Genomic DNA, 24,649 nt, shown 5'->3' on the forward strand with positions numbered 1-24,649 from the left:
AGCACATACAAAGAGAAAAATGACAGGGGCGGGGGAAAAAGAAAAAATAAACATTGACCAGGCAGAGAGATTAAGGGCTTAATCCAGAGAGAGAGAAAGGGAAATAAAGAAGGGGGGGGGGAGGGGGCGGGGGAGAAACGAAGATAAAGTTTACCCAGACAGAGAAGCTATACAGCTTGATTATTCCAGAGAGAGAGAGAAAGGAAAATAAATGAAGGAGGTGTAGAACATGTATCAAGGGAATGGATTAAATATGTCTGCTTAAACAAACCAACAACCAGAGTAACCATCCTAGCGGAGGGAAGAGATAAGAAGGAGAAAAGAAGGAAGAATATATCTAAATAACAAGAATCGTTCTAGAATTAATCCAGCCAATGCAGCAGAGCTGACCTGGAGGAGGGGTCCGTCTAGTTCCACAGAGTCTATCCTGCTCCAGTAGATAAGCAGTTACCCGGAGTGGAGGGGTGTGGTTTGGTGTAGGCGGTTCCGCCTCCACTGTGGGCCCTGCTGACCAATCCCTGAGGCCCCGCCTTGATGATGGTGGGGAGAAAAATGGTGAACCCCCAGTTTCTTCTCCATGGACCTGGTGGACTCCGTTGGAGTTGGCCTCACTGTGCGGCAGAAGCAGTCAGGGCGGTCTTTCTCTGGGGACTCCCTTGCCCCTGCCTGGCTGGGATTTAAACTCCCGCTCTGTGCACTCCAGCACTGGGGAAGCACCTCTCTATGCTGGTGATATGTGGTCCCAGCTGCTTTTGTCCTGTGCCGCAGCACTGCAGGGAGGGGACCGCTTTCTCCTAGTGCAGACTAGCCACCAAGCCTGGGGGTGGCGGAGGCAGCCAGCCTTTGTCCTGTCCCACAGCACTCCAGGGAGGGGATCATTTTCTCCCGCTCCGACTGTGCCCCTGACCTACCACGGAACCCCGGGGTGGCTCCCCTCCTCCCTAGATGTGCAAACAGGGCAGCTGGCCCCAGTCTGAAGACAGGCCCGCAGTTAGAGATGGGATCCCTCTCCATCCCAGTCCGAGGTTTTTTCTCTTGTCCAGACACAGTCCTATGCTTCCCCAGCCACTCTTTCTCTTTCCTTTGTCTCTCCCCGAAGGGGATCCCTCCCTTCCGTGCCTGTGCGGCCCATTTTATCTCCCCCAGTTCACAATCGCCCACCTATAGCCCGTCAAGGTTGTCCCGTTGTCTCCCTTTTAGACTCCGTCTCTTTTCCACCCAGACTCTCCAGGGTCAAAGTCCTAGGCTTCAGCCAGGCTTTGTTTGAGAGACACAGGAAGTACGGATCCCTCTACTTCTCCACCATGTTGGCCACCCTTCAGCATCCTAATTTTAGATGAGGAAAGAAACCCAGATAAGGGCTCATTGTTTTACTAGTTATTCAGCCTTTTGACTGGGAGGCATTTTAGTGGTTCCAGACTCCCTTGGCTCAAATCTCCGATCTTCTACCGTTTAGTATGACACTGGAAAAACTAACCTCTTTGCCTGTCTCCTCCCTGGGAAAATGGGGGGGAAATGGGGATTACAGTACCTGTCTCCTAGGATTGTTGTAAAAATTAACATAAGGATGGCACAGAGCATACGGTTAATTCTGATTTTCATTATACAAATTTAAAAACTGTCTTAATCCTCTATTGTTGTGTCTAGAACATAAACACTGGGTTTTTTTCCCCCATTTTTAAAAAAACTCTTTTTAAACTGAAATCTAGTTGACACACAACGTGACATTAATTTCAAATGTACAACATGGTGATTTGACAAATTTATACATAGTATGCTCACCTGTAAATGTACCTACGGTCACTATGCAAACCATTACAATACCCCTGATTATCTTCCCTATGCTGTACCTCCTATCCTTGTAGCTTATTCCGTAACTGGAAACTTCTCTCACTTCCCTTCACCCATTTTGCCCATCCACCACCCCACCCCCCCTCCTCTGGCAACCATCAGTTCTCTGCATTTATAGGTCTGATTGTTTATTCAGTTTGGGTTTTTAGATTCCACATATAAGTGAAATCATGTCATTGTCTGTCTTACTCCATTTTGCCTAATACTCTAGCTCCATTCATGTTGTTTTTTGTTTTTTGTTTTTTTTTTCTTTTGATTGTGAAACATATTTTTATTTCAGAGATGTCAAGTTATGAAAACACTTAGAATTAAAGACATGTAGTTTCATCAGTTTTAGGGGGAAGCTATGCCACAATATTATACAAAGAGATAAATGCACTCCCCTACTAATAAAAAACAAACAAACAAACAAGCAACCCATAACCCATGTCAGAATGTATCTCAGAAAATAATTAGTTTTTTCTGATTAAATTTTCAGAATATTTATATGTAAGCATAAAATATGGATAATGTATTTCAACAGAATATCAAGATATTTCAAATAAAACTGGTATTAGTTTTATATGATAATTTTAAAAGAATAATTATTTAAATTTTTAAATCTTTATTTTTATTTTTATTTTTTTTCAATATATGAAATTTATTGTCAAATTGGTTTCCATACAACACCCAGTGCTCATCCCAAAAGGTGCCCTCCTCAATACCCATCACCCACCCCCCCCTCCCTCCCACCCCCCATCAACCCTCAGTTTGTTCTCAGTTTTTAACAGTCTCTTATGCTTTGGCTCTCTCCCACTCTAACCTCTTTTTTTTTTTTTTTTTCCTTCCCCTCCCCCATGGGTTTCTGTTACGTTTCTCAAGATCTACATAAGAGTAAAACCATATGGTATCTCTCTTTCTCTGTATGGCTTATTTCACTTAGCATCACACTCTCCAGTTCCATCCACGTTGCTACAAAAGGCCATATTTCATTCTTTCTCATTGCCACGTAGTATTCCATTGTGTATATAAACCACAATTTCTTTATCCATTCATCAGTTGATGGACATTTAGGCTCTTTCCACAATTTGGCTATTGTTGAGAGTGCTGCTATAAACATTGGGGTACAAGTGCCCCTATGCATCAGTACTCCTGTATCCCTTGGGTAAATTCCTAGCAGTGCTATTGCTGGGTCATAGGGTAGCTCTATTTTTAATTTTCTGAGGAACCTCCACACTGCTTTCCAGAGCGGCTGCACCAATTTGCATTCCCACCAACAGTGCAAGAGGGTTCCCGTTTCTCCACATCCTCTCCAGCATCTATAGTCTCCTGATTTGTTCATTTTGGCCACTCTGACTGGCGTGAGGTGATATCTGAGTGTGGTTTTGATTTGTATTTCCCTGATAAGGAGTGACGTTGAACATCTTTTCATGTGCCTGTTGGCCATCCGGATGTCTTCTTTAGAGAAGTGTCTATTCATGTTTTCTGCCCATTTCTTCACTGGGTTATTTGTTTTTCGGGTGTGGAGTTTGGTGAGCTCTTTATAGATTTTGGATACTAGCCCTTTGTCCGATATGTCATTGCAAATATCTTTTCCCATTCCGTTGGTTGCCTTTTAGTTTTGTTGGTTGTTTCCTTTGCTGTGCAGAAGCTTTTTATCTTCATAAGGTCCCAGTAATTCATTTTTGCTTTTAATTCCCTTGCCTTTGGCGATGTGTCGAGTAAGAGATTGCTACGGCTGAGGTCAGAGAGGTCTTTTCCTGCTTTCTCCTCTAGGGTTTTGATGGTTTCCTGTCTCACATTCAGGTCCTTTATCCATTTTGAGTTTATTTTTGTGAATGGTGTGAGAAAGTGGTCTAGTTTCAACCTTCTGCATGTTGCTGTCCAGTTCTCCCAGCACCATTTGTTAAAGAGACTGTCTTTTTTCCATTGGATGTTCTTTCCTGCTTTGTCAAAGATGAGTTGGCCATACGTTTGTGGGTCTAGTTCTGGGGTTTCTATTCTATTCCATTGGTCTATGTGTCTGTTTTTGTGCCAATACCATGCTGTCTTGATGATTACAGCTTTGTAGTAGAGGCTAAAGTCTGGGATTGTGATGCCTCCTGCTTTGGTCTTCTTCTTCAAAATTCCTTTGGCTATTCGGGGCCTTTTTTGGTTCCATATGAATTTTAGGATTGCTTGTTCTAGTTTGGAGAGGAATGCTGGTGCAATTTTGATTGGGATTGCATTGAATGTGTAGATAGCTTTGGGTAGTATGGACATTTTGACAATATTTATTCTTCCAATCCATGAGCAGGGAATGTCTTTCCATTTCTTTATATCTTCTTCAACTACCTTCATAAGCTTTCTATAGTTTTCAGCATACAGATATTTTACACCTTTGGTTAGATTTATTCCCAGGTATTTTATGCTTCTTGGTGCAATTGTGAATGGGATCAGTTTCTTTATTTGTCTTTCTGTTGCTTCATTGTTAGTGTATAAGAATGCAACTGATTTCTGTACATTGATTTTGTATCCTGCGACTTTGCTGAATTCATGTATCAGTTCTAGCAGACTTTTGGTGGAGTCTATCGGATTTTCCATGTATAATATCATGTCATCTGCAAAAAGCGAAAGCTTGACTTCATCTTTGCCAATTTTGATGCCTTTGATTTCCTTTTGTTGTCTGATTGCTGATGCTAGAACTTCCAGCTCTATGTTAAACAACAGCGGTGAGAGTGGGCATCCCTGTCGTGTTCCTGATCTCAGGGAAAAAGCTCTCAGTTTTTCCCCATTGAGGATGATGTTAGCTGTGGGCTTTTCATAAATGGCTTTTATGATGTGTAAGTATGTTCCTTCTATCCCGACTTTCTCAAGGGTTTTTATTAAGAAAGGGTGCTGGATTTTGTCAAAGGCCTTTTCTGCATCGATTGACAGGATCATATGGTTCTTCTCTTTTTTTTTTTTATTAATGTGATGTATCATGTTGATTGATTTGCGGACGTTGAACCAGCCCTGCATCCCAGGAATGAATCCCACTTGATCATGGTGAATAATTCTTTTTATATGCTGTTGAATTCTATTTGCTAGTATCTTATTGAGAATTTTTGCATCCATATTCATCAGGGATATTGGCCTGTAGTTCTCTTTTTTTATTGGGTCTCTGTCTGGTTTAGGAATCAAAGTAATACTGGCTTCATAGAATGAGTCTGGAAGTTTTCCTTCCCTATTTCTTGGAATAGCTTGAGAAGGATAGGTATTATCTCTGCTTTAAACGTCTGGTAGAACTCCCCTGGGAAGCCACCTGGTCCTGGACTCTTATTTGTTGGGAGATTTTTGATAACCGATTCAATTTCTTCGCTGGTTATGGGTCTGTTCAAGCTTTCTCTTTCCTCCTGATTGAGTTTTGGAAGAGTGTGGGTGTTTAGGAATTTTTCCATTTCTTCCAGGTTGTCCAATTTGTTGGCATATAATTTTTCATAGTATTCCCTGATAATTGTTTGTATCTCTGAGGGAATTGGTTGTCATAATTCCATTTTCATTCATGATTTTATCTATTTGGGTCATCTCCCTTTTCTTTTTGAGAAGCCTGGCTAGAGGTTTGTCAATTTTGTTTATTTTTTCAAAAAACCAACTCTTGGTTTCGTTGATCTGCTCTACCGTTTTTTTAGATTCTATATTGTTTATTTCTGCTCTGATCTTTATTATTTCTCTTCTTCTGCTGGGTTTAGGCTGCCTTTGCTGTTCTGCTTCTAGTTCCTTTAGGTGTGCTGTTAGATTTTGTATTGGGGATTTTTCTTGTTTCTTGAGACAGGCCTGGATTGCCATGTATTTTCCTCTCAGGACTGCCTTCGCTGCATCCCAAAGCGTCTGGATTGTTATATTTTCATTTTCGTTTGTTTCCATATATTTTTTAATTTCTTCTCTAATTGCCTGGTTGACCCACTCATTCTTTAGTAGGGTGTTCTTTAACCTCCATGCTTTTGGAGGTTTTCCAGACTTTTTCCTGTGGTTGATTTCAAGCTTCATAGCACTGTGGTCTGAAAGTATGCATGGTATAATTTCAATTCTTGTAAACTTATGAAGGGCTGTTTTGTGACCCAGTATATGATCTATCTTGGAGAATGTTCCATGTGCACTCGAGAAGAAAGTATATTCTGTTGCTTTGGGATGCAGAGTTCTAAATATATCTGTCAAGTCCATCTGATCCAATGTATCATTCAGGGCCCTTGTTTCTTTATTGACCATGTGTCTAGATGATCTATCCATTTCTGTAAGTGGAGTGTTAAAGTCCCCTGCAATTACCACATTCTTATCAATAAGGTTGCTTATGTTTATGAGTAATTGTTTTATATATTTGGGGGCTCCGGTATTCGGTGCATAGACATTTATAATTGTTAGCTCTTCCTGGTGGATAGACCCTGTAATTATTATATAATGTCCTTCTTCATCTCTTGTTACAGCCTTTAATTTAAAGTCTAATTTGTCTGATATAAGTATGGCTACTCCAGCTTTCTTTTGGCTTCCAGTAGCATGATAAATAGTTCTCCATCCCCTCACTTTCTATCTGAAGGTATCCTCAGGTCTAAAATGAGTCTCTTGTAGACAGCAAATAGATGGGTCTTGTTTTTTTATCCATTCTGATACCCTATGTCTTTTGGTTGGCGCATTTAATCCATTTACATTCAGTGTTATCATAGAAAGATACGGGTTTAGAGTCATTGTGATGTCTGTAGATTTCATGCTTGTAGTGATGTCTCTGGTACTTTGTCTCACAGGATCCCCCTTAGGATCTCTTGTAGGGCTGGTTTAGTGGTGACAAATTCCTTCAGTTTTTGTTTGTTTGGGAAGATCTTTATCTCTCCTTCTATTCTAAATGACAGACTTGCTGGATAAAGGATTCTCGGCTGCATATTTTTTCTGTTTAGCACACTGAAAATCTCGTGCCAATCCTTTCTGGCCTGCCAAGTTTCAAAAGAGAGATCAGTCACGAGTCTTATAGGTCTCCCTTTATAAGTTAGGGCACGTTTATCCCTTGCTGCTTTCAGAATTTTCTCTTTATCCTTGTATTTTGCCAGTTTCACTATGATATGTCGTGCAGAAGATCGATTCAAGTTCCGTCTGAAGGGAGTTCTCTGTGCCTCTTGGATTTCAATGCCTTTTTCCTTCCCCAGTTCAGGGAAGTTCTCAGCTATTATTTCTTCAAGTACCCCTTCAGCACCTTTCCCTCTCTCTTCCTCCTCTGGGATACCAATTATGCGTATATTATTTCTTTTTAGTGTATCACCTAGTTCTCTAATTTTCCCCTCATACTCCTGGATTTTTTTATCTCTCTTTTTCTCAGCTTCCTCTTTTTCCATAACTTTATCTTCTAGTTCACCTATTCTCTCCTCTGCCTCTTCAATCCGAGACGTCGTGGTTTCCATTTTGTTTTGCATTTCGTTTAAAGCGTTTTTCAGCTCCTCGTGACTGTTCCTTAGTCCCTTGATCTCTGTAGCAAGAGATTCTCTGCTGTCCTCTATACTGTTTTCAAGCCCAGCGATTAATTTTATGACTATTATTCTAAATTCACTTTCTGTTATATTATTTAAATCCTTTTTGATCAGTTCATTAGCTCTTGTTATTTCCTGGAGATTCTTCTGAGGGGAATTCTTCCGTTTGGTCATTTTGGATAGTCCCTGGCGTGGTGAGGACCTGCAGGGCACTTCCCCTGTGCTGTGGTGTATAACTGGAGTTGGTGGGCGGGGCCGCAGTCCGACCTGATGTCTGCCCCCAGCCCACCGCTGGGGCCACAGTCAGACTGGTGTGTACCTTCTCTTCCCCTCTCCTAGGGGCGGGATTCACTGTGGGGTGGCGTGGCCCGTCTGGGCTACTTGCACACCTCCAGGCTTGTGGTGCTGGGGATCTGGCCTATTAGCTGGGGTGGGTAGGCAAGGTGCACGGGGGCAGGAGGGGCAGGCTTAGCTCGCTTCTCCTTAGGTGATCCACTTCAGGAGGGGCCCTGTGGCAGTGGAGGGAGTCAGATCTGCTGCCGGAGGGTTGGCTCCGCAGAAGCACCGAGTTGGGTGTTTGCGTGGAGCGAGCAAGTTCCCTGGCAGGAACTGGTTCCCTTTGGGATTTGGGCTGGGGGATGGGCGGGGGAGATGGCGCTGGCGAGCGCCTTTGTTCCCCACCAAACTGAGCTCTGTCGTCCGGGGGCTCAGCAGCTCTCCCTCCCTTTGTCCTCCAGCCTTCCCGCTTTCCGAGCAGAGCTGTTAACTTATGACCTCCCAGATGCTAAGTCGCGCTTGCTGTCGGAACACAGTCCCTCCGGCCCCTCCGCTTTTGCAAGCCGGACTCGGGGGCTCTGCTTGGCCGGCAGGCTGCCCCTCCGCCCCGGCTCGCTCCCGCCAGTCCGTGGAGCGCGCACCGCCTCGCCGCCCTTCCTACCCTCTTCCGTGGACCTCTCGTCTGCGCTTGGCTCCGGAGACTCTGTTCTGCTAATCCTCTGGCGGTTTTCTGGGTTATTTAGGCAGGTGTAGGTGGAATCTAAGTGATCAGCAGGACGCGCGGTGAGCCCAGCGTCCTCCTACGCTGCCATCTTCCCAGTCGGCTCTCTAGCTCCATTCATGTTGTAAATGGCAAGAACGCATTCTTTATAATATTCCATATATGTGTATATATGTGTGCATGTACATATGGTGTTTATGTGTGTGTGTGTTTATTATCTTTATCCAGTCATCTATCACTGAATATTTGGGTTGTTTCCCTGTCTTGGCTATTATAAATAATGCTGCAGTAAACCTACAAGTGTGTTTATCTTTTTAGTGTTTTCCTTTTTTTTTTTTTTACCCCCAGTAGAATTACTGGATTGTACACTACTTTAAATTTTTTGAGGAAACTCCACAGTTTTCCATGGTAGCTGCACCAATTTACATTCCCACCCACAGTGCACAGGGCCCCTTTTTCTCCACATCCTTGTCAACACGTGTTACTATCTTTTTGATTCTGGCCATTCTGATCCATGTGAAGTGATATCTCATTGTGGTTTTGATTTGCTTTTCCCTGATGATGTTGAGCATCTTCTTGTATTTCTGTGGGCCATCTGTATGCCTTCTTTGGAAAAGTGTCTCTTCAGATTCTCTGCCCATTTTTAAAATCAGATTATTACTTTGGTGTGGAGTTGTAGTTCTTTATATCAACCCCCTATCGGGTAGATCATTTGCAGCTATCTTCCCCCATTCAGGTTATTGCTTTTTGTTGATGGTTTCCTATTCTGTGCAAAAGCTTTTTGGTTTGGGGTAGTCCCAAGTTCATTTTTGCGTTTCTTTTTCCTGCCTGAGGAGATGCATTAGAAAAATGTGGCTAGGGCTGATGTCAGAGTACTAGGGCATTTTATACTTTCGAGTTTCTCACAGTCGGGTCTTTAGTCCACTTAGGTTTGTGTATGGTGTAAGAAAGTGGTCCAGTTTCATCTCTGGCATGTAGCTGCCCAATTTTCCCACTACCATCGATCGGAGACCATCTTCTCTCCATTGTATACTATTGTGTCTTTTGTCACAGGCTGACCACTAGGCTCTCTATTCTGTAGCACTCATCTATGAAACCCTTAATGTTCTTGCCTTTTATTAAAGACTAATGACTTCAACACTCTTTACCACTTAGGTAAGTATGTCTATCAGGCCTATAAAACCAGTCTCTTAAGATACTTTGAGGGAATCAAAGTTCCCATGGAAATGTTTGCAGAACTCCCTTGTGAGGCAACCACGAAGTTCTGCTGATAGAACATGACTCAGTTACCACTAGCAAAACAGCAGCTCACTGTAACTTTCGAGACAGGAATCTCAAAACCAGAGAAATTCCTTCCTGGATGGACCTCAATTTTGGTCACGAGGATCAGAGGGGATTTGCCTGCTAGAAAAGAGAATACAATTTTCTCTGTTCATAGGAGTCAAACAATTTTAACATAGTACTCTATTACCTGCATTGCCCCCAACAAGATTTTTAACCTTAATCAATAGCCTAGGACATCTTGGGTGACTCAGTTAAGTGTGCAACTCTTGATTTTGGCTCAGGTCATGATCTCACAGTTCCCAGGTTTGAGCCCCATGTCGGGCTCTATGCCGACAGCGAGGAGCCTGCTTAGGATTCTGTCTCCCTCTCTTTCTGCCCCTCGCCTGTGCTCACTTGCTCTCAAAATAAATAAACTTCAGGTGCCTCTTCTGCTGTCCCTTAAAAAACAAAAAACATGGGGCGCCTGGGTGGCGCAGTCGGTTAAGCGTCCGACTTCAGCCAGGTCACGATCTCGCGGTTCGTGAGTTCGAGCCCCCGTGTCAGGCTCTGGGCTGATGGCTCGGAGCCTGGAGCCTGTTTCCGATTCTGTGTCTCCCTCTCTCTCTGCTCCTCCCCCATTCATGCTCTGTCTCTCTCTGTCCCAAAAATAAACGTTGAAAAAAAAAATTAAAAAAAAAATTAAAAAAAAACCAAACAAAAAACAAAATCAATGGCCACCAAGGTCAGTTATCACCTAATGGCCACATTTCACCTACTTGAAAGCTATTCAAAGACACCAATTTTAAAAAGGGTAGAATTAATATTTTATTGTCACTTATAATCAGATGGCAGTTGGGTATATAGTCTTCACACTTGATCTTTCCTTTTTTGTAAATAAAAAAAATTACAAGTTTTCAAGAGCCAAATGGCTGGTTATGTTTTCAGAAAACATAATTAGATTAATTCATTGATGGTAGCTTCAAGTTTTTCCTTATTAGCTCCAGAAAATTCACCCACCTGTTAAGAGAATATTGAATTGCAGTTAGATGTAGCACCGTAACCTTGTTTTGTGACTAAGCTATCACAGAATGGGGAAAGGAGGGGGAGAGCAGAGGGAGCGGGAGTATCATCTTACTTGAAAGACTGGTCGTTATCCAGAGATACATACATTTTAAGTTAAACAAACACAAACTAAGAGGGGGGAATAAAAGCCCTGAAGGCTGAGGTACAATTTCTTACCCAAATTTCTCTCAAAGATAAATGTACTTTATAAATATGAAGCACGAATCATGGTGGATCTTCAAACAAAGATCAATTTTCAATTAGATGTCCCGGTATGTACTGAAATCACTGAAGAATAACCTATTTAAATAGTCTTAAAAGTAGACAATGGGGACAGGATTCCCAGTGTGAAGGAATAAGTCCCTTCAGTGTCTTAATTTACACCATGTTTTCCTATTGTCCAGCTGGATTTAAGGTCAAATGTACCTACCTTCTGTCCCTTTTTAAAAAACTGGAAGGTTGGCATGCATTTGACTTCACACTCTGAAGCAACATCCTGTGTGGGGCGGGGAGAGGATGAAAACAAGACTGAGTATTAAGCTCTGGCATAAGTAATCCCAGATGTACCCCCCCTGCCCCCCCATTGTACACCTCATTTAAGCATATGAAGAACGACAGAATGAATGTAATGGCAGCACAAAACCCAAACTGGTTATAGTCTCAATGAAAATTAACATGTACTCCCCTCTTTGAGGGCCACCAATAAGCAGAATGCTACTGGCCTCAGATATATACAGTGACCCAGTGAGTTGTTTAATCCAATTCTATCTCAGCTAGTTCAAGTATAAAGAAGCAGTAACAAATTCTGCTGTACGTATGTATACTCAGGATTTTAATCTTAACTAGTCCTCAGAATTAGCACTTGTCTTCTTTGCTCCTAGTTTTCCAAATCTTTATTATGGGAATAGAGTCCATACATGAAGGTCATAAAGACTAAAACCCAGCATTAGCAAGAGGAACAACAATTCACTTGCCCAAGAATTGTTCAAGAACAAAGTCCTATAACCCAAAGGCAAAGTTCCACACTGGTTTTTTTCTGCTTTTAATTAAACATTGACTTGTAGATTCTCAAACTTGGCTGCATATCAAGAAACAGAGGTCCCTGGAGTATCAAGCGTTCCTTAATTCTGTTACAGGAACACGAAATGAGAACCTCTAACACCCCCCTACCCCCACCATACCTTTTTCACACAGGGTTTGGAGGGAAATGCCTCAGGAAATGGTTGGGTTTGGACAAGCGTTCAGGTGAAAAGATCCATTAGGGATTGAAAATATCAGCATGGTCCTCAAGAGGCTTGGGAAAGAAATGTAGAACCACACAGCAGCTAAGGAGCAAAAAGCAGTGAAGGACAGCAACCAAGGAGGCTGAACTCTGAGAACCAGATTTCAGAAACCAGTTTACAGAGGAAAGGAAGGCATCATGGTGACTTCTAATATACAATTTGGGAGGGCACAGGACTATAAAAATGGAGTGATCTCTCTGAGCCACTGGTAATGGCAGTATGCCAGCTTATTAATTTGACCTCTTCCTCTGAGACTGGAAAGAAAAGTGTGGTTTTACAGCTTTATAAATTTGCATTGTTGGTAGCCTGGGCAGGAAGGGTAGTGGATAATACTCTTGGGAGTTCCTTTTGGATATCCTTGACTCTTCCTCTAAATGCTGGCTAACACAGAGGCACAAAGACAGTAATGACTGGAGTAAAAATGGCTAACAGGTTCTGAACGCCTAGGGAAACTACTAAGAACATGCGATAAGACCACCACATAAAATTCCACTAATTCCCTTGTAGCAAGAGCATCCAAGATTGAAAACGTGGTGAAGAGTTGACAGGAAGACTATGAACTGCCCATGTCAAGGTTCTGGAGGAGTACTCAGAAAATGAGAAGATGGTAAGTTAGGCTGGGGGGCTGACTTAGGCAAAAGACTGAAAACTGGTCATCTGAGGGGCTGAATCTGATCCAGATACACTGCTTGGCTCATGCAAGAGCTTAAGAACAAAGCTTTGCATTGGCTGCCCACTAGCAGATCCTTCCCACACTGGAGTATCTGGGAACACTGGGCTCATCCCTCACAGCACTGGGGAGAGCAGCTGTTTGGTACAGCCCCTTCCCTCTCTTACACACACGGAAGCCATCGGTTGGACACCACCTTTCATCCAGGCAGTTGGCAAAAGGCTCAAAGTAAAAGGGTGTTTGTGTTATATTCATGGTAGAAGGGCAGCAGCCTGGAAAGGATAAGCCACCCTCTTCCCCACTTATTTTTCCTTTCTTAATGTTTTATTTACCTTTTGAGAGAGCACAAGTGGTGCACAAGTGGAGGCAGAGAGAGGGGGACCGAGGATCCAAAGCAGGCTCTTCACTGGTAACAGTGAGCCTGATGTGGGGCTCAAACTCAGGAACCACGAGATCATGGCCTGAGCCAAAGCTGGACGCTCAACCTACTGAGCCATCCAGGTGCACTGCCCCCCCACCCCCTCCACTTCTAATTAGAAACTCACCGGGGGAGTGAGCTGCATCACACACAAAGGCAGGTAAAACAGGGCTGGCCAGTCGTCATAACTTTCTGCTGAGGAAGCTTTATCAGCAAAAAATACAGGGTCTCGTCTCATTCAATGGATGTGACAGCCTAATCGATGTTCTCAGGATTCTGGATGTCTTCTGCCTCAACTAGCCAGAGACCAGCGTTCCTGCGTTGGTGCAACTGCTGAATTTACAATAAAATAAATCCTGGGGCACCTGAGTGGCTCAGTAGGCCAAGCTTCCATTCTCGATTCTGGCTCAAGTCATGATCTCATGGTTGATGGGATCAAGCCCCAAGTTGGGCTCTGTGCTGACAGTGCAGAGCCTGCTTGGGACTCTCTCAATAAGAGACTTATTAAAGAAGGGACTTATAAAAAACTAAATCGCCAAACTGGAAAATAGACGAATACTCAGAAGTGGTGCCAAGGCTCTGTGATAGCATTTAAAAAATCCTGGGGCATCTGCATGGCTCAGTCCATTAAATGTCTGACGCTTGATTTGGGCTCAGGTCACCATCTCATGGTTTATGAGCTCAAGCCTGCTTGGAATTCTCTCTCCTCTCAAAATAAGATGAACAAGATGTATTTTTTAAATTTTAAAAATTGCACTCAAATCTTTAACTAAAACTTTACCACGTAAAGCATTTAGAATTTGCTTTCATTAGATGTGAAGGTGGTTTTGTTTTGCTTTGTTTATGGTATGGAATCCTAGGTCGCCTTGATTCCCAAAAGTGAGGCTTTGTTATTTCCAATTTCTGCACATCCTTGTGAATAAATCCTCAGACACATCTTAGGGCAAAAACCTTAAAGTGAAACTGATGGGCCTAGGAAGATCATTTTCATTTTATAGAAGTATAACCTACATTCAAGGCAAAAAACTGGAAGAAGGAAACCAGTCCTAATCTGTACAAGCCAGCATAAACATCTCACTAGTGTACCTAAACGCTTTTCTTTATAAAACCTATGCTGCGTGCACGGTAACACACCTGTATACTCAGTATAATATATACATACAGTGGACTTTTCCCCGTGAAAAAGTACACAATCATTTTTTATGGCCTAATAGCAGTCGCTGTATGGAGGTATCATCACTGGAACTAGTCCACTGGTCAGTAAGTAAAAGGCTTTGATTTTTGCTTAAACACTTGCATCTTCCTATGCAACTATCTACATCCTGGGTCAATCACCACCCCTGGAAGTAGAACTGCTAAGACAAAGAACATGCTTTTGAAGAGGCTTCAAGCCCAGCGCAGAGCCAATGTGGGGCTTGGACTCATAACTCTGAGATCAAGACCTGAGCTGAGATTAAGCGGAGGACACTTAACCAACTGAGCCACCCGGCACCCCAAACATGCTCCTTTTCAAAGCTCTAGACACACAATCATATTGGGAGGTACTTCAGTACATATCAATTTCAGTATTTATCATAATTTTTGCCACCTAGTCTGACTTCACTTGATCAAATCCATCAGCCCTTCTCTACCCCATTCATTAAAAGTGCGAGCTTGAGCATTAAACAGACTTCAGGTCTGTGACTGAATTTTTCCAGGCCCATTTCCTCAGTGGCAAGAGTAAAAACAGTTCTGTTCTTGAGATTATGAAAGCCAGGGCCATCAATGTGCTTAACAGCGCCATCATTTCTGGAAATACGTTCAGTATTTACTAGGATTTTTGTTTGAATGTCTTCTAGGTTAGGGGCGCCTGGGTGGCTCAGTCAGTTGAGCATCCGGCTTCAGCTCAGGTCATGATCTCACGGTTCATGGATTCGACAACTGTGCCAACAACTCAGAGCCCGGAACCTGCCTCGGATTCTGTGTCTCCTTCTCTCTGCCCCTCCCCCACTTGCACTCTCTCAAAAATAAACATTAGAAAACAAATTTTAATGGAGGTAGAAATGCAACATCTTAACTCCAAACTGTTAATGATTAATACATGTTTAAGTAGACTTGATCCTATTTTTTTTTTTGAACTGTCTATTCTGTTCCATGCGTATACCTACCTACATTACAAGACTACATTGTTTTAATAAGGGCAGCTAATACACTGTATTTTTACAGGGCTTTTCCTTTCTCATTTCCCACAACTTCTCTCCCAATTAGTGTTTGTTTTTTAAAAACACTTTCCCGACTGTATTTTTTCAGAATGGCACACTGAGATCTAATCAGACCAACTTGGGAGTACTCCATTTTAATAACACTGAGTCACTATCCAGGAACATAGTACGCCCATCTATTAATATCTTTTATGGACTTCAGTCAAGTTTTAGTTCATAACTAGCATTTGATCTCTACTCTCTAAAATTAGTATTTCTTTCTACTACTTGTTCTATGGACTAATTTGCCTATTCCTATAGTGACTTGAAAGGTATTCATACATTTGAAGCCTTAAACATTCTCGATCCTAAGTTTATCACGTTCCTCACTTAACTAGTCCACCCCCTGATGACACCCTCAACTCCTATTTTTTGTAAACAATCTGGAATTTAAAAAAAATTACATAAAGCAAAATTCAGTTTTTACGGGGTGTTTAAGTTCTGGGAGTTCTGGCAAACGCATAGTCAGGTAACATCAAAACCAAGATACAGACCGGTTCCCTTGCTCACCTACAATCTCCTCAGCAGCTCCTTGATACTCAAGTCCTCCCCTACCCCAATCTGTTCTCCATCCCTCTGGTTTTGCCCAATCTCAGATTTGAATACGTCTTTATCAGTAAGTGTAATAAGACTACTTTTTCTCTTATTAAATTTAGTTTCACTGGTTTTCAGCTTAGAATTCCATACAGCCAAAGTAACTTCAAACCTGCTTTTGTCATTTCTACGAAGTCCTTCCTGGCTGTTCTAATCAAAACGGCAACATACGGCAGTTCTAAAAGGCTGCACAACCATCGGGTCTAAATTACTTTGTTTCTTGTTTTAATTTACAAAATAAGTATCCTACCCTGTACAGAGTTGGGAGTAGAGTCCAGCATTTTCAAAAGGGCTGGTACCCCTCAAAATGATTTTGAGGGCCACATGGTGTGTCCACACCTCCTGATGGTCTGTTTGAATCTATTACACCTAAAAGCTAACTTCTTCCTGCCCAAGTGCTTACAGAGTCTTCTATCTATTAAAACTATATGTTGCCTATGCCAAAGACAGTACAAAGTACCCTAAGTCTGAAATTCAGCAGGAATTATCTGCACAAAAATTTAAACTAGTTCAGTCATTAATAATTTCACCCATTAATGATAGAATCTAATACGGAGAAATGTGACTGATGTACTTTTTATCCCTTGTCTCGATTTTACAATCGAAATGAGGGGATGCTTTTACCTAGAGCTGCAAAGCAACTGGAGGATCTACTCCTGTGACTTGGAAATTCCCCGAGGAAAAACTGGCTGATTGGTTAATGAACTGCTTTTTGACAGAACTGGCAAGGAGGGTAATTCAGAATGGCGAGGTGAGTAGGCGCTGACAGCAGTTATTATGTATATGTGACCAACGGGTTCTTACTCCCTAACAGATCGAGAAGGCTATTTAGATGGTAACGGTAATAGTACCACAAAAGTAGTCAAAGAAAAATCCTGTACGGTGCTCAATCTTTAGAATATGGAGGCAAAGTGAAAAGTCCCCAACTTGTGAGAGGGTCACTCCAAGGTCTAGAAACGTTCAGGGTGTGTACTCTAACCAGACAGAAGGAGGAGTTCTCTCACATAGAGTCCTTGACTGCTTTGCACATCTCCTTCCCCGAGGTTTCGGACTCAAGCAGGGAGAGCACCTGTCCTCGGTCCAGCAAGGTGCCAAGAGTCCACCCTGGCAGGCTCTGCTTCAACTGACCTAGCCCTCCTCTTGTGCTGTAGCCCCATCACCTGCTCTATGCAGGCAACTGTCATCAGAGCTCTCATGAGGATTAAGTGACCTAACTCGGGCAGAGCACCTAGCAGGTTCTTCCTCTCACATAAAAACTTTAGAGAGTCCCTTGCTATCTGATAGGGCCATAGTACCAGTCAGAAATTCCCCTAGTCCCTTCCAGGTGCCATTTTCACATGCCTACAGTGATCATATAAAAAAAATAAGTCTGTAAATTAGGTTTAGATCGGGAGCTAGAATTTTTTTCCCAAGCACATGCCATCTACTGTCATTTTCTTAAAACTCTGCGACACATCAGAACAGTAACGTCATCATTTAATAAATGCATTCTACACCCACTACGCTTTACCACAGCCAAGTAAATAAGACAGGGTCTCTCATCCCAAGAAAGTTATAGGCACTAATGGTAAAGGACAGACAAAAGAATACACCACCAGCTAAGATTCACCGAACGTGTGCCAGGCACTGTTCTCGGCACCTTCTACGTATTATGTCATGGAATCCTGACAGCTACTACTTTATGATGTTGGATAAGCACTGCCATTTTACAGAGGCTCAAACAGGCACAGCTGATAAAGGATGGAGCTGGAAAATAAGTCAGGCCACCTAAATATGGGGTCCTCCCCAATCCACTACCATAAACGCAAGGGGAAAGGAGGGGCAGAGGACATCATGCAGACACAGAGGAAAGGGAACTAACTTAGTCCAGGTATAAAAGGGGGTAAGTGGAGAAAGGTTCCTGGAGAAGATGTGAAGCATATGACTAGGAGTTTGTTAGGTATGAAAGGGAAGGATGAGCCAGGTAGATAGAGAGGACCTCACCAGTAAAGGTATGAGTGTAGAATGAGAAAAGGTGCTTAGAAAAAGCGATTTGGTGTCGACAGGTGCTTACAGGTTTGGAAAGTACTGCCACATACTTGTTTTTATAAACCTTTCAGGACCTTTACTAAACATTCCAGGTTTGCTCAATGAAAAAGCCACACTTGGAGGTTGATGCGGCAGGTGTCAAGATCCGGGCACAGAGAAGAACCAGAGCTGAAGGGAGAAGAGAGGCTGGCCTAAAGGAGAAGTCCTGCAGCCAGGCCTGGAACCCGCGTGAGCACCCTTACTGCCGTATCATACCCTACACCCTCCCGCCCCACTGGGGCTAAGGGAAAAATGTGCATGTATCTGTAAAGAACTCCCAGGTGCTGTTCTTGAACACGAACAGGCACACTCCTAGTTCAGTGGGCTGGTTACGAGGCAAGTCATGTGCCAGGAACTCGATCTGCACCCACCCTACACCAGAGCCTCCTCTACAGTACCGTACCGCATCTTAAATCCTGACTCTGCCACTAACTGTAACTCCATGGATCACTCCTCTGTGTTTATCCTCATCTGTAAAATGGGGACGGATAGCAGAAAGGCATCTGGAACAGACCTGGGCTGAACAAGTATTTGTAATGCTAATTAATGTAACGCTAACACAGAATGCTAAACAAGTATTTGTAATTTCCCCTAAATTACACTTGGCTCTCTATCAAGCACCTTGGTGTCTGTTCTTTCAAACATTTGGTCTTTCTAATTGATTAAAATCAAGCAAGATGATTGTGACTACACTTTCTCATGTCACTAGTTCACAAAGAATCTTAAGAGCAGTCTCTCAATTTTCCAGTCTATGGATTTAGTTATAATCAAATTCAATTTCGATTTAATGAGCGTCTCAACTTTTAGAAAGGTGAGCAGTAAGGTAGAGCAGCCTCAACCATCTGTTTTTATGCTTATTTTATGATATGATGTACAAAGCTCCTGAGAGCTAGGATTAAGCTCATAATTGGCACGATGACTTTTTTTAGCAAGGGCTGTAGTCCCGGTATTATTTGACATGTATGAAAACAAGCCCTTCCAGTTCCAAGGAAAAGGCCAATGTGAAAAGCTCAGTAGTATTCCAAATTTCCAGTCACGTACCTGACAGTCATCCACATCTACTTCAAGGAACACCACGTTGGAATACTTCTCAGAGAGGGACTGGAAAATTTAAAAAAATCGAGAAAGATTCAGAACTGGGTAATGGCAGTCACTATACTCAAGCTTCTTAAATAGAAACCATGATAAAAGTAGAAACTACTAATTAAAGATCTAAAGATTCAGACTAGAGACCAGGTAAGCACCAAGGACATAGAGTTTCTCTGAATCAGATTCCTCCTAGTATAAAAGAATTTGACATGTCAAGCTCTGAGGCCTGAATTTCAAACAGGGCCTGGGTTTCAACTCCAAGAAAAGCAAAAACCATTTAAGACAGTTCTGACAGTTGTCTTCACTGGGCTACACATGTGTCAAAGGCAATTACTGAAGTTGTTACACTATTGCTTCTACACCAAAGGTTCAACAACAACAACAAACACTGTCCTTTCCTGGCTTTGTGACCACCCACTCGAAACAGAATCTCTTATAAAACAGAACTGATTTCATACTCACATGAAAGAAGGGCTTGATCATTTTGCAAGGTCCACACCACGTGGCAGAGAAATCAACTACTACAAGTTTTTCCCCTGCACTGTTCAAGGCTTCCTGAAAAGCATACTAAGGAGAAAAAAAGAAACGCATAGGTTAAACAGCTTCCTTTATTTCCCAAAGCCCTGATCAAACTTGATAGAATGTGATACAAAGAACAATTCAAAGGTACTGCTTTTTAAAAATCTAAGAAGCTAAAATGAACCAAACAAACTGAAAAAAATCCTACAGAGTTGATAAGACGAAACAAGTATGATGTATATAGTTTATCCATATTCAACTGAGCAAATTAAAATAAAGACATTTGTATTACATTTCCACATCAAATCTAGGTAAATGGTAAACATTCACTAAATGGGTATCAACTCAGAGGGTCATTTCAATCGAATAAGTCACAAAGGCACAGAATTTTGCAATGTTAAAAGCTAATACTTTATTGGGGCCCCTGGGTGCTTCAGTCAGTTAAGTGTCTGACTCTTGATCTCAGCTCAGGTCATGATTTCACAGTTATTGGGCTCTGTGCTTGGGATTCTCTCTCACTCTCTTCCTGCCCTTTCCCCACTCGTGCTCTCTCAGATAAATCAACTTAAAAGCTATTACTTTATTAATTAAAATGGTCTATAGTGGAACATGTCAAAAGCTTTAAAAAAAAAAAAAAATCAAGGAAAAAATATCAAGGAAAATAAACCTCCTCCAAACGTTTACACTCAGGCAGTCACTGTTGACATTAGGCATATTTCCTTATACTCCCTTTAGTGGAGTTTCCAGAGATGAGATCATACTGCTTATGATTGATGTCTGCCCTTTATCTCAAAACTCTGCTCTTACTGGTGACCAAATAATAGTTTTAGTTCTTCACGCAAAGAAGTTTCCTTAAATGTTTTTTTTTGCATTAGAAATGTCAAATAAAATTCCAGCAGTGAGACATGATCAAGAAATCCCTTACCACCCATCTCCCTGAGTCATTTACCAATGGTTTTGATATTGTAACCCTAGGAACCTAACCTTGGAGTTAACAAGGGGCTGCTTTTTAATCACAATTTAATCAGTGCTTACCGAAACTGGGGCAACAAAGAGAAACCAAAACATAAACATCTGTATCTGAAGTCTAGGTTTTCTTCAAGGGAAAAATGCTGGTCACGTTGGTTTAATGAAAAACTAACGTTCCCCTCCCTTGAAAGCTAAGAATCATATCAGATCTGATCCACTAAAGGAAAGTAAATACCATTTAAAAAAAAAAAAATCTAAAGTGAATTCCTCTGCAGGACAGTTACTTTTCTATATTTCTAATTTCCAACTCCTGTTTTTTGGTGAAGCAATTCACAAGTGGCATTCCCATGTCATGACTTCTATAACCTTTTCAGTTATTCAGGTACAAACTCTCACCCCACCTTCAGGGTGTGGGGAGATATTAGGTGTGTGTGAGGGAATGGGGAGAGAGAACAAGTTAGAATTATAGAAATCATTTTTCCAAACCATCACCATGTTTTCCGGATGAATTTAATGCAAAGCCTTCACTAACATGATTTTTTAAAAGGTCAAACTAGCCATTCTACTGCAAGAACCAGGTTAGACAGGAAAAAAGTCAATGAATGATAACGTCCAATCAGATGAATGCACTGTTTTGTGAACATGGTTGGCTCCCAGTAAATACCTGAGATTACTTTCAACACAAAATATTATTCAAACACTCTCAAAGGTTCCCTCAAACCTTTTGATTTGCTGAATCAAATTCTAGCAAAACTACGTAAAACTCTGGGGGGGAAAAAAAAAAAAAAAAAAAAAAGCCATGCAACAACTTTTGGCTTAACTGAAGAGTTACAGAGCCAGGTATGTGTAGAGGTCACAACAAATTCTCTTCTCCTGATACTTAAGTTGGTCTTAAAGAGACATCAATTGGAAAATGATTCAAGATTATCTCACGAGGTCTAACTCCCAGAAATTAACTATAAGGATAAATAAAGGTCCCCATCACGGACGTAAATACTCAGAAAACAAAACAATATATTTGGGGTAGATAAGAACAGATTCTAGGATTTCTTTTCCTAAACATACCCATTCTGAAGTTAATTAACAAGCATGAACGCTTATGTATAGAAGGTAGGCGTTCAATAAATGGCCGATGCTATTCTTAAACAACACACAACTGGGTTGATTTCTTTCTCATCACACATTTACAGTCCACTTATATCTAAAATAGATCCCAGTGACTCTAAACTATCACACTTCAGAAAGAGAGGTCTTGGATGGCCAACGGCACCAACTTTAGCCCATCAGGATAGAAATCTAAGGTGTGTTCAATATTTACTAGTAACATTCAAATGAGTTTAACTTTTGATTAATGCCTCTGGGTCATAATTTTGAAGGTCAACTGATTATCAGGGTCTTTAGGCCCCAGGCTGTAGTCCTTTCTTGTGTAACCAATCTCCAGTCACCTTTGTACACATCTTCCATTAATGAGGGGAGGAGGGCGCCATAACTATGACAGCTAAAATGGGGAAAGACTGAAAGGTGTGTTCTAGGAATCAATCGATTTTGTTTGTAGTGTATGGGGATTCTGAGACAACTACTATAAGCCACTCAAAGTCCTACTCTTTCAATGGGTTCTCACCTCTTAGGTTATACTGATGACCTGGCCAGACCCTGGAGAACAACCGGTGAACTGTATTTGTCACTCAGTAGGTACTGAATAAAAATAGGAGGAACAAAACTCAATGACCTTCCCAACAAATGAGAGGGCTGCTAATTTTAATCTAAAAGTTCACACAATAATAATAAAAAGGATGCCATTAGGAAAAAAAAATTAAGGACAAGCAGATAATGAACTATAATCAATCAACATATATATAGGGAAAAGTTCAGCATCACTAAAATAAGATACAAGACCATTTTTCTTATTAATGATTTGGTCAAAGTTAGGGGGGAAATGTCACTGTTGATGGGGGTGGAGTAAAAGCACTGTCCTCTGTGGTTTACAAACCTGAAATAAAAGGTTCATGTCCCTTGACCCAATCGCGGCACTGGAGACCCTAAAAACTGCCTGAATGTCCAGCAATGTGTTCAGATACTCAAATGATTACAAAAGCTTCTAACTACCTGAAAAGGGCTCAGGCTAAACTTGGGGGGGGGGGGGACGGGTAGGGAGAGGCTCACAAAACAGGATACATAAAATAATCTCAACTACTTTGCAGGTGTTTCTAGGAAACAGGAGATCTGTCTCTCGCCAAAATTTCTACAAGGACCATATACGTTTCCTGATTATATAAGTAACAAAAAGGGACCATTACAGAGAAACTTCCATTTTCGAAGGCACCCCAGCACCTCTGAGGTCCAGACATTCAAGGCGGGCGAGGGCTTGGGATGGGAGGTACCGCAGGGTAAACGCTTTGGAGGGGTTTTCCACTGTTCGAGCAACATCAATGTTCTCCCACTCACTTTTTTGACTGCATTTAACAAACACTTCTTGAGTGGCTATGGCATACCAACCAGACGCTATGTCAGGCTCAGTTTCCTGAGCAGCAGGGCATTAGGCTCGCAATAACTCTCGATGATGGAACACTGCTGGACATTCCTAATAAGGTAGAACCACCACCTGGCGCGCCCGCCTCGGGGGCACTCCTGGCTGCAGCGAAAACCCCCGACCGTGGGTGAATCACGGATGGGCAGGGCAGAGGAGGCCCCTGGGCCCAGTCTTGGGGACTGAGTCATTCCAAAGCCAGGGCTGCCGGAAACACGCCCAGCGCCGCAAGAGGAGGAGTCCCGAGGGCGCGGCCCCGGCCTCACTTCCTTGCGGCCACCTGGGCCCCTCCGGCCTAGAGGCCGGACTCGTACTTGCGAGGGGGGCTCCAGACCGGAGCCGCCCCCTGGCGTGGAGACAGCACTCGCCAAATCTGGGGCCGGGCAGCGACGGAGGCGCCCGGGGTCTTCGGCCCGGATACGTTCCCAGGGGAGCTCACGCTGCCCGCCCAACGTGGGTGATCACGCCGCCCACCGGGGAGGGAGTGGCGGCCCGCAACCCCGCGCCTCCTTCAAGGGGCCCTCCATCTCTTTGCCCGGCCCGTATCCAGAGACGGACCGGGGCCAAGGGCAGACTTCATCCCCTCAACCAACAGGGGCTTTCTGACCACGGGGGTGCAGGAGGCGCCGTGGGGGGACGCCTGGCGCACCGGACACAGGCAGCGGGGGGCACCCGGAGCACGCCATCCAGAGCGCCCTCGCCCCTCTCCTCCCTTCCTCCGGGGCGTGCTCGGCCGCCTCGGGCGCGCCCAGGCCCGGGCTTCCCGCAGTCTCAGGCCGGACCGTCGCGTCCCCTTCCCCCAGGCTGCGGAGGGGCGCCTGCCCACCTCCCGCCCTCGCCCTCCCTGGCTACGGAGGCTGCGCGTCGCGTCCTGGCCTTCCCCGGGAAGCGCGTACCTTGCTCTCGATCTGCTTCACCATCTTGGCGGCTGGGGTCTGACAAGCGACTGTACAGACCGATGAAGGCGGATCGTAAACGCCGGACAGAGCTCGCAGAGCGCTCAGCCCGCCTTCCCTTTATAGCAACTGGGGCGGGGCGGTCGGGCGCGCGCGGCGTGCGTGTTGCGGGGGCGCGCCCGCTCGGGCCTCCCGCGCCCGCCTAGGCGCCCAGGCCAGGCCCCGCCTCCCGGAACCGTCGGGACGTCCGCTAGGGGCGGGGCCTCCCCGGGGGCGGGGCCGGCGCGGGCGCTGGGCGGGGCCCCACGGAGTGCCCTGGACTCAAAGCCGGGGGCCCCGCCCGCCAGTCCCCGTCCCAGCTGGGACCCAGGATCTGTCGGGGCGGCCGAGCGGCTTACGGGACGCGCACACTGTGCACGAGGGGGTGGGCAGGCGGGGACGCGGACGGCCACCCCCAGAGCCACAGGGCCACCTGGGAAGGGGTCAGCCGGCCTTAACCAAACGCCCCTGGGTTTGTGAAGGGGCCGCTTAGGCAGGGGTGGATTCCTCGAAAAGGCCCGCTATGCTCCCGCCCTCCGGCCCCGCAAACCCCACAAAGTGCTGAGTAACGCTGACCAGGAAGTATCTCTGCGCCCTCCTTTCTGGAGCTTATCGCGATGGTTTTCTTCTCTTCCTTTCTTCTTGTTCTTTTACTTTCACCCTTGAAAACGCTGCTCCAGCGTGACACTGCAGTTTGGGGTGGTAAAGACTGCCG

At 43.7% G+C, this 24,649-nt stretch overlaps 1 protein-coding gene and 1 long non-coding RNA gene across 3 annotated transcripts in view; one reads left to right on the plus strand and one right to left on the minus strand.

The window, feature by feature from the left end:
* The window catches only part of LOC115499348, a 37,475-nt gene extending 25,004 nt beyond the window's left edge, over nucleotides 1-12,471 (plus strand). For both annotated transcript variants that reach the window (XR_003964128.1, XR_003964129.1), the window contains exon 3: nucleotides 12,414-12,471. This is a non-coding gene — a long non-coding RNA (uncharacterized LOC115499348). The remainder of the gene's footprint in view (nucleotides 1-12,413) is intronic.
* TXN (thioredoxin) lies at nucleotides 10,362-24,031 on the minus strand. The gene is made up of 5 exons (XM_030293179.1): nucleotides 23,896-24,031; nucleotides 19,447-19,551; nucleotides 18,937-18,996; nucleotides 11,054-11,119; nucleotides 10,362-10,578 (listed from the first exon to the last, which is right to left on the minus strand). The coding sequence occupies exons 1-5, from the start codon at nucleotides 23,917-23,919 to the stop codon at nucleotides 10,516-10,518; spliced, it is 318 nt and encodes a 105-aa protein (XP_030149039.1). The 5' UTR covers nucleotides 23,920-24,031; the 3' UTR covers nucleotides 10,362-10,515.
* Between the last annotated feature and the right edge of the window lie 618 nt (nucleotides 24,032-24,649).

The sequence above is a fragment of the Lynx canadensis genome, chromosome D4 (genome assembly GCF_007474595.2).
Source record: "Lynx canadensis isolate LIC74 chromosome D4, mLynCan4.pri.v2, whole genome shotgun sequence".
Lineage (NCBI taxonomy): Eukaryota > Metazoa > Chordata > Mammalia > Carnivora > Felidae > Lynx > Lynx canadensis.